This window comes from Doryrhamphus excisus, linkage group LG15 (genome assembly GCF_037039965.1).
Source record: "Doryrhamphus excisus strain RoL-2023G ecotype Guam linkage group LG15, RoL_Dexc_Guam_v1.1, whole genome shotgun sequence".
Classification (NCBI taxonomy): Eukaryota; Metazoa; Chordata; class Actinopteri; order Syngnathiformes; family Syngnathidae; genus Doryrhamphus; species Doryrhamphus excisus.
In genome coordinates, this window is record NC_136371.1 from 7,110,505 (window position 1) to 7,123,635 (window position 13,131).

Consider the following 13,131-nt stretch of genomic DNA (forward strand, 5'->3'; position numbering starts at 1 on the left):
ATGTTCTTTACTTGTTTAATGGTTAAAAAAATATTTCTTTGCACAGAGAGAACATGAAACAGAAACAATGATGGCCACCAAATAATGACAGGTGGAACAAGATGAGGTAAATGTTTGTGAGGCGTCAAAACCAAAATGTTGTTAGCAAATAACCATGCCTCAAAATAGTAATAATACTCAATATATAATTACAGCTAAAAAAAAAAAATCTCAAAATGTGCAACAAAAACAAACAACCCATATATATATATAATACAAATCTTTCCTGCCAGACCTCGTGTGCACTAAATACTGTCAGAACGTTTGATCCTCAGCATATTATCTCACCACCAAACAAGACACGCAGAGTTTCGAAGGCCCAATGCAATCATCATGGCAGAAGGCACCGCAGCCTTGGCACATGATCATGGCTTTGAGGCGACAAGAGCATTTGAGCGAAACCTCTTCATTTGTACCATCACTAAAGGTCTGGATGCTGAGCGTGGCCTGGCTGGAGGCCAGACGAGGCCGCAGCTGGAGTACACCGTCTGTCATATTCCTGGTAAAACTGCTATTGTCCATCACAGACACGTTGGCTGTGTAGCTAACGCCACCGCCGCTCCCGCCCTGCTTCGAGATTTTTCCATAGATCTGGAAGGGAAGGGACGAGAGAGAGGAGGGGGCAGAGTGATAACTAGAGTATGGAGCTTTGCTGAGCTCATTTTTGGCCATCCGGGCCAAATTCATCTCCATATTGAGGAGTCCCTCCATGGCCCCGCCGCTAGGGTACCCATCCATGGAATTCCCAGGTTCTTTCTTGGTGACGACTGTGGGTGCAGCCGGGGAGGCTTTAGCAAGTGCCTGACAAGACGGCTTTGCACCAACTTCAGTCTTGACGTTGGGGGCAGAAGGGTCTTGATGGTTGGAAATCTGAGGCTGAGGAGATCGCCAGTTGATCTTAACGCTCGGCACCACTTCAGCGGGACAAGGGTCTGCATGAGGAGGAGACGGGCCATTCAGTACGGTCCTGTGAGCAGGATGGATCCGGTCTGGAATGGCCCCCTGTGAGGGCTGATAAAGAGGGGACTCTTTCAAGGTTGCCGAGTCTGCCAGTGACGTATGAGAGTTGAGGCTAGACATGTTCGAGGTGGAATTAGAGGACGTGATGACGGGGACGGCTCCAGAAGCCTGCTGAGACTGATACTGTGAGGTGGTCGGGGTCTCCATCAAACAGGACACAGGGTAGCCTTTCTGAGCCTTGACTTGAATTCCTTCTGCGCTAGGCACCTGGAGCGAGACCTCAGGTCTGTTACAGGGTCTTCGCTGCGGACCTGGCAATCGGCTGATCTCTAGCCTGTCTGCAGAGTGTGGGGGTAGAACTTTGTCCAGGGTGAGGCTGCCCTGTAAAAGCTGTGTCACCAACGGGTTGTTGGCCTCCACACTGGATACTGGTCTAGCTGAAGTTGAGAGCTTCTTTGAGGCTCCACAAACACTTGGAGGGGTGATACAAGGTTTAGTACGGCCATTGTACTCTTCTTCAGCAGAGCTCTGTCTGATGCTTCTGCAATCATCTACAGGCTCAACTTTGACAACAACGTCGTTCACCCTGGGAGTCTGTGTGTGAAGAGACTGGTGATCTTGGGAAAGGGGCTGGCTCTGCAGAGGATGTGGCAAACCGTTGGGAAAGCAAGGCTGGATAACAGACTGACCCTGGATGACTGGCTGGTGGTTCAGAGGACTACGAATGATCTGCTGCATTTTTCGGTGGCTCCTTATCGGAGAGCACCAATCGCTGTTTGGCTGATGCTGTGGATCATCCACTTGGCTTTCGTTCTCGCAATCGGAAGCGGTTTCCGTGGAATCACTGTGAGTCCCAGCCTCATCATCTCGGACAGCGGAGTCCACACAAGGTGAAGGTACGTCTGCTTGTTGTGCTGTTGAAACCAAGACCGAGTCTGTCTCCTGGGAATCTTTAACGACACCACATGGGGCTTTCTCGTTCTCATGTTCAAGCTCTTGGGCTGCTGTAGATCTGACCAGCTTCTGAACAACCATCCGTTGAGTCCCAAACCTGGGAAGAGTATCAGGTATGGAGGTTGGGACCAGCGAGCGTTTTTCCTTTCCCTGGTCTAACCTCTCTGAGGGTGGAGAAGTAGACTCCATCACCTTGTTTTGCCTGTCTAGTGGAGAGACTACAGACCCTGACACTGTGTCAATCTCTTGAGAAGGAAGGTTTGTTGCTTGGCCAAGCCTGTCAGAAGGATCGTAGGCATTGGCTGATGTTGGTGCCAAATCTTCCTCAGGCCCAGGAAGCCTTCCCACCCATTTTTGAGGAGGGCTTGGAGTCTCTGGGTGCTCTGAGGACACGGACGTTGAGGTAGCAGATGGGGAAGGCAGCGTTTTGCTCTCTATATCGGGACGCTGTAGTTGTGTTCCAGACGAATGAGCATCTGAAGACGATCCTGGCTCCTGTGTGCCACCACCACCTCCCTTTCTCCCACTCCCTCCTCCGGGCTCGATCGGCCCTGGGTGCTCTTGCGCTCTTTGTCCACTGTTGCTATCCTGTATCCCAGCCGAAGGCCGCAGCCGGACCCTGTTCGACCCTGGCCCTTCGGAAGAGGCTGCAACAGCAGCAGCGGCCTCGCGCTGGGCTCGGGCTTGCTGTGCACGGGCTTTGATGTCTGCAAGCGTCCGCGCGCCCCCCGTCCCCGACCGCCGCGAGGCCTCTCCAGGGGGCACGATGCGGGGGCATATCTGGTAGGTGGGGTGCCCTTTGATCCAGGGAGGTTTGATTCTGGACAGTTGAATCTGCGGTACAGAAGTAATAAATAAATCACCGAGTAGAAATTTGAAAACTTATGCATTTTTGCACATGTACATCTAGAGCTAATTTAACAGTGACGCTGGAGCAGGCTCTTACCCGGATTGGCGGCACCTTGGGCTCCTCTGTTGTCGGCTGCGGTTTCTCTGGATGGACCCTGTCAATTGTGGTACGAAAGGACTGCTGATCATTCAGCCGCGGCCTCTTTTCGGGGAAGCTGGAGAAGGCCCGTGCCTCATCTGGTCTTCTCTTCTGTTCCTTGTGGTGGGTGCTGGGTACGGGGGTGGCTGCGGGGCTGTCCGAAGGGCTGCTCTCACGGCTGCTGGTGGCTGTTCCACCCGTGACGGAGGTGACCACAGACGCCGTGTCATCCAGATGATCCGTCGCGACTGCGGCACCGGATGAAACTGACGAGGACGAAGAAGAGTCCAAGCCGGTGGTAAAAGCTCCTTTATCAGAAGCTGAGGAAGGTGAGGACGAAGGAGACAAGTCAGAAGAAGAAGATGATGATGATGATGATGAAGGGGAGGAGGTGGATGCTAATGCTGGTGCAGCTTCTTCTGAAAGCAGACAGCCCGTGATGTTTGCGTCTTTGTCATCACTGGTAGATTCTGGACTTGGAATGGGAGTCGGAGTAGGAGCCGGCAAAAGGATTGGCTCAGGTGTGGGGGACTTTGGCTCGATGGAGATGTCTTCTGATGGGAGCTCCTCATCACATTCAGCCTGGAGCACCACTTCCCCTTGAATAACTGTACTTTCCGACATGGGAGAGCCAATGGAGACTGTTGAGGTGTCCAGAGAATCAATGTCCTCGGCAGCTTCTGCAGACTGCAACACCGGAGAGGTGGTCTTGCACAGGGTGCGTCGGGCCCTGCGGCGTAGATCAGCTCGGGTGCGCCTCCTCATCCTACCATCTCTCCTCCGCCGACCCACACTGCGCCTCTTGGGGGCGCTAGTTGAGACCACAGAAACGTCACTGTCCAGGACACTTGTTGCAACTTCACTTGCATCACCCATTGTGAGCTTAAGGGATTCCTCTCTTGTCAGGCCAGACCTGCAGGGAATCATACAATGTTTTAAGATAAAAGCTTCTTTCAACAACACTAATGAATGTTGAGAAGACATAGGTTAAAACTTACTTTTGTCCATGGTACTCCTCAAAAAACTTTTCCTTCCACGCTTCAACTTTCTTTTCTTTCTCCATTTCTTGCCGGAATCGCACCTGCATCTCATGGGTGAACTCCCCTAAACACATCAAATGGGAATGTTTAAACAACAAGTCACCTTACGTACTTTTACAGCAGAAGCTTGTGTACCCTGAATTTCACCATGGTTATGGCTGTTAACAGTACAAGCTCTCCCAGTGCTCAGATACTGATATGATCAAACTCTAAGCAAAATGTTTAAGTGATCGGACAAAACCAGTCGGTTTTCCTTGATGAAGGAACCAGTGGTGTGCAGTCAGGGCCAGCAAAGCCTTTTCAGCTGGCCTAACCACTACCAGAAGCCCTGACCTACATTCCAAACTTAAATTGTAGTATTCTATTCAATTATATTAATTTACTCCCAACAGTCTTATCTTCATTTTATAGTGTGTTTCACCAACTTGAAGCTACCAACAGTAATATAAGTCATGATGACTATGTATCCAAAGATATGGGGAGTTAAATTGCTTAAATATATTCATGGCAATCTTACTTAGAGAGGAATTTTGTCCATCATCCACAATCCTTACGTGAAACATAAACCCATAATCATTTCCCTTTTCTGTGCAACACTTACCCTCAGCTAACCTCTCTTTCCAGCTCTGGGAAGCATGTGTAAAGAACTCATTGTTGAGAGCTGAACTGCTCAGTCTGGCCATTCCATCTGGTCCAATCTTCATAGAAAGACAGAAATGCAAATATAATCAACAATTATTTGAAGAAATAATAATACTGCTATACAGAACACAGGCAAATCTAAACATAAGAATGATTGCGCTGATTTTAGTTTGATTGCCCTTTACTTGTGTATTGGGTGGGCAAGTCTTGGTACAGAAAGTATGTTACCTGGCGGTCCACCTCGGGGAGAAGCTGTAATAGCTGCTGCTGGGACTGTGCTGGGAATGCTGAGAAGGTTCTCACGTTAATGAGAGCCCTGATGTTTGTGTTGACAAGAATGGAGCCTGGTGTTTCAAAGTCCACATCTACCCCTCCCCGATTCCTCTTCATCGGTCCTAAAAAGCCCAAATCACAGTTCCCACAGAAAAAAAGTATAAATAATTATTATGAAGATATTGTTGTGGTCCACTCTACTAATATAGCGACAGATCAATATTTCTATAATTCACTACAGGAAGTGCAAGTATTACTGGATGGGTGGCTTACCTGACGGGACATGCTCTCCATTTACTTTCAGAGGAGTAAGGACAACACGTGGCATCATCACTGCCTTCTTACGCTGTCTCCCCGACTGTGGCAACAAGCAGACATGGTGAGTTGGACACAAGGCACTTCATTCAAAAAGCTGAAACACTACACCGTTCAACTACAGTTCTAAATACACACAACTGGTACTAATATTTTAACTTGTCTCTTTTTTTTTTTTAATGACTATATAAAATATGTCTCTGTCTTTGAGGATGGTACTGACCTGTCGGGAGCGGCTCAGTCTTGTCTGGGCGTGTTGAACGTGCTGGACCTGCTGAGCGTCGGTGCGTCCCTGCAATCCTGCTGCTCTGCTGAGTCGGGTCTGAGGCTGGCTGGAAGAAGACTGCAACTCTGTGGAGCCGGAAACACTGGATGAAGTTTCATCTGCCAAAGCTGCAGGTCAGGAAAAGACAGATTTATGGTGTCACAATCAGACGGTGTTGCATGTGAACATTTGCAATTTAACATCTACATCAGGGGTCTCAAACTCAATTTACTTGGGAGCCACTGGAGCTAGGGTCTTGGTGAGACTGGGCCGCATCAGGTTTTCCAAAAAAACAAAACACATTTATTAAAAACCAAAAAAAATTTAAAAAACCTCGCTTTGGTTCCAATTTTCTACAAGAAAAGCTCTGATAAAACATTCCACTGTTCTCAAATATCTTACTTTTTATTTTTCTACACAAAACAAGATGAAAAATAAACAAATCAAGAATAAAGAAAAAAAATCAATCACAGTAATAAATAAATAAATATAATAATAATAAAAACTTAACCACATATAGTTGGTGGGTAGACAAATTATTTTTTTCAGATTAAAATTAACAAAGCATTATTAGAGCCCTGTAGACATGACAAAACACGACTATAGTCACATTTATACTCTTTTTTTATTTACAACATATTGCGCGACTGCAGGGTCCTGAGACACATGCTAACTCGCAAACTAGAGAGCTAGCAACCTAAAATGGTAGCCTTCAAGTTATTTCCTTTAAACTTAAATAGCCAAAAACTTACCACTTCCACACGGATAGGGAGGATAAGTATTAAGTTATTTAACCTTTAACATGAACATTAATCAAACGTAATATTTTTTTCTGGGTACATGATACCATACAGCCTCCATATCAAACTTGTACGGGCCGCACTAACATTAAACTTTCATATCAAGGCGGGGGCCTCAAACTAGTGTCGTGTGTTTGAGACACCTGATCTACAAAATCACACTTGGCTTCTCTTTGTAGAAACTCCCATTTAATAGACCCAAGTCAATAGTCTGTACTGTGTAATGTTACCAAAATTGGAGACACTGGCAGTAGCAGGTGTCTCAGTGGAGTTGCCGCTCTCCTGCTCAGTTGCTTCAGTGGAGCCAGCCTCTGTGAGGGTTGAGCTGCTGGAGGTCGGGGTAGCGGTGCTGCTCACCAGCTCAGTTGGATTTTCTGACTCTGAAGTCTTTGTCCACTGCAGGGCATTCTTCTACAAATCAAACAGAGAGTAAAAGGAAAGTAAATGCCCCTGTTCTTGCACTTAATACATCACTGACAGGCATCCAAGTACAGGTACTGTTACCTCAACTCAGTAACATGCTTCATATCATCAAATTTAAACATAACATCAACTCAAATCTTAACATCTGTACAATCATTGTCCATTTAATTGGGGACACAGTTGAACTGCTGGTTAACACAAATGATATCAGCCAATAAAACGGCTTAAAGCATTTAGGGATGTAGACATGATCAAGACAATCTGCACATGAAAAAGTTAAAACGGCGTTTCGAGTGACTGAACGTGGCATGGCTGTTAGTTGACACGGGCTGGTCTGTTGATTTACTGGGATTTTCCACACACAACCATGTAGAGGTTTATAGAGAATGCTCCAGAACAGAGAAAATATCCAGTAAACAGCAGTCCTCTGGGTGAAAATGCCTTGTTGATGGCAGAGGTCAGAGGAGAATGGCCAGACGGGATCAAAAAAATAAATTTAAAAAAAAAAAATCACACAAATTACCACCTGTCACAACCAAGGTAACGCATAACACGTCAGCAGAAGACCACATCGGGTGCCACTCCTGTCGATAAAGAACAGGAAATTGAGGCCACAATTTGCACAGGCTCGTAAAAACGTGAAAACTGTTTGATCCAACAATATCGATATCAAAACCAACCATATCGTTGATATCGATGTAGACTATTGCCGTTCTATCTCCCTCCTGCATGCAGGCATGAGGGAGGAGACCCGAGCAGAAGCCCAGAGGCTCAGTTGAAGCGGAGTGTGTGGTGCATGGTAGCTGTTTGGTTCCTTATAAGACTTTGAAAACCCCCGCAATATGATGGCTCTCTACTGTAGTTGGGCTTCAGCTTGTCTCGTGGATAAAAGACAACACCGCTGCCTCTTTCCTCACCAGGGAATGGTTTCGTAGGCGGTGCGCACAACCCCTGCTACAAAAGCAGGCAGACGTGGGTCATTGAAAGCTCCTTTTCTTAGCCCACTCCACACCAATCCAGCAATACTGTTACTGCCCATCGCTTAATGACCACAGCGACAACCAATAGCATATCATATTTGCTGCATCCAAAACCTGGACTTTGACCAAACAAGGACCAATTACACATCATTAAATGTAAACAGCGTAAAAAATGATTTATGATTGTTAAGTGTAATTTTTGCTAAAAAAAAAACAAGATGAGTAGACAATGCATTTTATTTTAATTGTTTGTTTATTTTACTTAAAATTAAGTATAGTACTTGTATTATGTCATGTAGGACCATGACAATAAAAAAGTGGTCTTACAATATCGTTTATCTGCAATAATTTTTAGAACAATTTCAAAATTTGTTCTCGTGACAGACCGAGTGAGACCTTTGTCTCTGTGAGGAAGATGGGCCGTGAGCATACACACAGCAAAAGAGTGGAGCCTTGTGAGGAGCAATGCAAGGTAACATATAAATTAGGAGGTAAAGAGATGCTTGCAAAGCCAAATTCTACAGCCCCTCAGTGGGACAATTAATAATAACCAAGGAGGGCCCATCAACACAAACAAGCCAGTATGCAGAATTCTTTTGGAAAGTGGCAGCGACATAAAAGCCAACAAGGTGCTTGTCTATCTCGAACGTATCCACACAACCCAATTTTCCCATATAGGAAAAAAACTACATCAAAATACAGAAATCCCGACAGTAAACACTTACTGGTCGGCAAAGTAAATAGAAAAGGAACAGTGGAAAGTGGTGTGCTTTCAAAAAAAGTCATGGCAAAAAAAATACTACTATAACCACCAAACTAGTGACACGTAATCAGGACCGACATCCTCCATTTCAGACTACATAAGAAAAATTTGAATGAATTGTAGAAAAGATTCCTCATAATTAAAAACATTTTCAGTTAATGCATATTGATGCTTAACCGTACCAGTTATGTTGCCTAATATCTACAAAACAGGAGGCTCATGTCTACATACCTTCAGTGTGAAAAGGCTCATCCGTCCAGGCAACTTAAAGAAGATGCTGTTCTTGACCCGATCTCCTCTCACCTGGGAGTGAAGCATTGTGACCAGACAGGCCAAAGGTGCTGTTCCACTGTGTGCATACACAACGAAAAGCTTGTCACTCGGCACTGAATATTAAGGTGAACAAACAATACATTCACATCTACCCAACTGAGCCACAAAAATAATTTATTATATTGATTAAAACTGTATTTTTGTGCGTATTAGCAGTCATTCCATGCCAAAAACTTATTTATGGATTGTTTTGCCCCTTTTAAAAGATGTCAATTTTGTGCTGTTTAAAAACATTTAACACACTTAGCTTCTTATGTGAGCCCATTTCACACTAGCGTGGATTTTAAACATGCCTGGAGGACAACATGTGAACACATAAATCAACTCCAAATCTGACCATGGCAGTTGTTGTCGGTTATTTTGGCTAAGATAAAACTAGGCCCTAAAGGAAACATCATATGCAAACATACCTTCTGCTCAGTGCATCACCAGGTGAACCAGTCCATAAAAATGGAAACAGAAAATATGAGTTAAGGCCACATTTATACATTTGTGAACATCTGTAGACTACTAAGAAAATACAGTAGTTTGTTTCAAGCTAAGCAAACAGTTTTTCCATCCATTTCATTCATAACCTAGCAAAATAACACATTCCTAATAATAATAAGGTGTAGTTTGAGGCACTGTGTGATGCTGAGACATCACTCAATGCCGATAACGCGGCGTTGTATTAGTCTGCAGCGAATATAGTACTTCATGTTAGCTGCTATGTATATCGCTATGTAAATGGAACACAATTGCCGTTTATTAATGTTTTTTTTCATTAGGGCTTAAGCGTCAAAATAGGTGCATCTCATAGGGGAAATATTAGCTAGCTTGTACCAAATCATTTTCTCCTGTTAGAATACACGGAAAGGGGAACAAGGATTGTGATTGATGGGCAAAATTCCAAAAAAGTGCAGCTCCCCTTGAAATATCAGCATGTGACCTTGACTTACAGCGAGTTATCCATTTGTTATTAAAAATACATATGTTATTAAAAATATAATCAAATGGATGGGCAATTGTGTACTAATATTATGAGAGGATTTTGAGAGGAATTGTGTCTTGAAATCAGAACAAAACAATGAAGAGTCTAATGATGAAATAAATCTTAATTTCAAGCAACAAAAAATATATTTTTTTCCCGCAGAAACATGCAGATCTACTAGGAAACAACCAGGGTACGCGCGTCTGCCTCTGACCTCATTTCCTTCAGCCCCTTGGTCTGGATGACATGAAGTATTTGTTTAGGAGTCATAGGTGCGTCAGAGAAGTTCTCCAGTACCTGTAAAAAAAAAAAAAAAGAACACTTGCTTAAAAGAATTTGCAAACTGACTTATGACATTTGGCACACAATCAGATGCCTGATATCCGATGTTCTCCTGAATTAACCAGTGGTACAGTCCTCAATTCACTTCATTGTTTCACATTTCTGAAGGAATAGCAATGTCTAGTGTTATTGTGTCACACCAGTGTACTGGCCACACCTGACTCAAATTCTATGCAATCAGTGGACCGTTACCCAATGTTACACTAAAAATGAGAGCTTATTCCCGGTGTGATTATTCGACGTAGATTCCAGATAAGTTATTTTAAGGCGTATAAGAATTCCCAATATGAGGATGCTCAACACAGCACAGTCCGTTAACCGTTGGCTTTGAATACGACGTTCTACAATAATAGGTTGGGGGGGTCTTTATGTTGCCAATGTAGCTGCTACGGGTGAGGGTATTGAGGGTTCTTTATGGTGCTAAAACATTGTTTTCATTCCACGAGTCTTTGATGCTCTCAAGACCATGTTGCATCTTCAAAACAACTGGGGCGAATACGATGCTACGTCCATTGCTCAAAAGCTAGCATGCAGCCTAGAAAACAAAGGGCTCAAAACATAAATGCTAGCGTGCTAGCTACAATTAGCATGCAGTGTTGAATATCATCCTCTTGGCTGTACTTTAATGCATAGCACAGATGTAAAACAGTATCCACTCTTTGGTGTTTAAGCGAAAAGAGTCTGCTTTAGACGTTAGCGATGCTGCGCCAATGGCTAGCTGCTATCGTACTAATGTCCAGCTTGTGTAGACGGAAATGGACAAAAACAAATGCGTTGCCGTCGTTTCAAATGAATCATTTCACTGCTCAAAAAAAGGGTACAAAATGACGGATTTACCATTCGAGCCGCTTCAGCCCAGGTCCGCTCCTTCTTTCTCTTTTGTTTGTCCTTCATTTCCTCCGCACTGGCCTGCCGTGCCTACAAAGCGCCCTAAATACCGTGGCGGTTTAGCTGCCTGCTAACGCGGCTAGCTGTGCTCTCTGTTGGCTACGTAGCACTATAAAAACAAGTGCTTTTTTTAAAAAAAAATCTCTGTTGCCTTTGACGACGCCGACCGTGTCTTGTTGTATGTCACTATTGTGAAAAGTCGCTCCGTTTTCCTACACAGGCGCAACACACATTGTGTGGGTGCAGCATGAAGGCAGAGGTAGAGTGTGGCAGGCAGGAGTGCTGCAGCAGAACAAGCCTCCCCGAACGCCACTACCAGGTCAAAGGTCGGCGCCACCACAGGACTGTAATAAAACAAATGCCTTGGCATCTCAGAAATGCGTCGCAAAGGTATTTATACTGCCTGCACAGTAGTCTTAATAGGATATCAAACCTTGCATCAAAATCCAATTATATTATGTGCATGTATGGTTTATTTGGAGGTACACAAATCAACATGCCTGAAAAGGAGTAGGTAGAATCAGAGTTTATACCCCTTTTCTATATCTATGACGGATAATTCCTTCACATCTTGTGTTAAACATGTTGACACTTAATAATTCATGTGTCTGTTTTGTCATTAAAAAAGTGTGCTCACTTTCCTTGTTTAAGTGTCAGCGCATTCTAATACAGAAATAAAAGCATAGATATTGTGCGGCAACAGATAGCCTATGCAGTGATGAAGGAAAGAAAAGCAAGAAGGGAAAATCATCAAATGGGAGTGGAAGAGCTTTTTTTTCCGTCCTATCCAGTCATTGTGGCAGATATTATTGATCTAAATGCCCTTACAGCTTACATGCTAAACAGATTTGCTCTACCTGGAAAAATGCAAGCTACAGCTTCTGTGTTATATGGAGTATTTTTTGGCTGTATTTGATGTTTTGTTGTTATGCAAATTTGAAAAAGTGAGGGGACAGTACAAAGAGAGACATGAACAACAGCAACAACAATTGCAAGGAAAATAACAGAAAAACAGAAACAAACAGCAAATGTCTATGATGGTTATAAAAGACCACAATGGAGTGGATAAAGTATTAAACATGAAGTTCATTTTTCATTAATTCATTCTTTACCGTTTATCCTCACAAGGGTCTCGGGCAACAAATAAAAATGAACAGTGTGAACACTGAAAGGTATAGTACAGGGGTCAGCAACCTGCGGCTCCAGAGCCGCATGTGGCTCTTCAGCCTCTTTATTGTGGCTCCCTTTGCGATGCTTGAATATTTTTAACACCCAAGTGGGGAAAATGCACGTCTTTTGTAATGAGTTTTAAAAAATCCAACTTTGTCTGAGACCATGAATGCATCCTGAGTGAGTTCTGACTGCTATCCAGTTCAGTACATGAAGAAAAACAAGTAATACTTACCTACAAATCTAAAAAATAAATTCGAGATAATTTAAAAACAGCGGCATGGGAACTTGTTTTTACGTTTACAGTAGTTTACACATACATTTATGTAAGTTTATCTCCAAAACTAGCAAGAGTACTCCAACTCGTCTTTTCTTATCTGAACTACTTTGATACCCCCAAATTCCCTCCAATGTTGTTTTAAACATACTATATGTTTTGCGGCTCCAGGCTATTTTTCTTCAGTGGGCATTGGGTAAAATGGCTCTTTTCATAGTAAAGGTTGCCGACCCCTGGTATAGTATAACACATTGTCAGTACTCACCTATGATTACAACCAAGTTCAGTTATTTATATTGATTATTGTGTGAATCCTGAAAGCATCCAGACCCAGAGATGGTTGGTTCAAATATTGATTTGAGCTCAAACTACCAATTTCCCATTATTTTCCTTCTACGTTTTAGCTTATTTCCACAGCATTTCAGCCCAGTTTCAGCTTCCAAACGGCTCCTATATTCATATTAAATTTTGATTTTCGCTCCTCTTCAAAGTGTTTCGGCTTCACTTCAGCTTTTCAGTATTCACATGCAATGTCAGCTGACATTGCATCATATAGTTATTTATTATTATACTAATTATTACATGTAATTATTTATTATGATTGAGGAAAAACCTTGACAATTATATTACTATATTATTACATTACTTTATCACTTTCCCATGTATTCCCATGTATGAACTGGTAAAGACTACATTTTGAATACAGGAA

The 13,131-nt window shown here is 43.4% G+C and overlaps 2 protein-coding genes across 6 annotated transcripts in view; one reads left to right on the forward strand and one right to left on the reverse strand.

Moving 5' to 3' along the window:
• Positions 1-11,312, reverse strand: asxl1 (ASXL transcriptional regulator 1). 2 transcript variants are annotated; one of them, XM_058051777.2, is made up of 12 exons: positions 10,925-11,312; positions 9,960-10,042; positions 9,186-9,188; positions 8,674-8,791; positions 6,507-6,687; positions 5,435-5,604; positions 5,170-5,254; positions 4,852-5,018; positions 4,583-4,679; positions 3,940-4,045; positions 2,900-3,854; positions 1-2,787 (listed from the first exon to the last, which is right to left on the reverse strand). In XM_058051777.2, exons 1-12 carry the CDS (start codon positions 10,979-10,981, stop codon positions 319-321), a joined length of 4,491 nt encoding a protein of 1,496 aa, XP_057907760.2. In that variant the 5' UTR covers positions 10,982-11,312; the 3' UTR covers positions 1-318. The 2 variants fall into 2 exon arrangements, with proteins under 2 accessions (XP_057907760.2, XP_057907759.2); XM_058051776.2 differs by lacking the exons at positions 9,186-9,188; positions 9,960-10,042; positions 10,925-11,312 and having other exon boundaries at positions 5,435-5,562; positions 8,674-8,833.
• The window catches only part of LOC131104510 (zinc finger protein PLAGL2-like), a 16,823-nt gene continuing 9,088 nt past the window's right edge, over positions 5,397-13,131 (forward strand). Inside the window, exons 1-3 of one of the 4 annotated variants that reach the window (XM_058051791.2) lie at positions 6,708-6,770; positions 8,655-8,840; positions 11,196-11,365. The gene's annotated coding sequence lies outside the window, so the exon portion shown is untranslated. Of the gene's footprint in view, positions 5,611-6,707; positions 6,771-8,654; positions 8,841-10,321; positions 10,441-11,195; positions 11,366-13,131 lie in introns of those variants that run through there. The other 3 variants (XM_078796945.1, XM_058051793.2, XM_078796946.1) reach the window with 3 other exon arrangements.

What these genes read in the sequence shown, in the direction of transcription:
- asxl1 (XM_058051777.2), bottom strand. Translation starts at nt 10,981, where the DNA reads ATGAAGGACAAACAAAAGAGAAAGAAGGAGCGGACCTGGGCTGAAGCG. An exon ending in GGGCTGAAGCGGCTCGAATG is followed by an intron (nt 10,043 to 10,924) that starts GTAAATCCGTCA and finishes TTTTTTTTACAG; the next exon opens with GTACTGGAGAACTTCTCTGA. An exon ending in GACTGAGCCGCTCCCGACAG is followed by an intron (nt 5,255 to 5,434) that starts GTCAGTACCATC and finishes TTGTTGCCACAG; the next exon opens with TCGGGGAGACAGCGTAAGAA.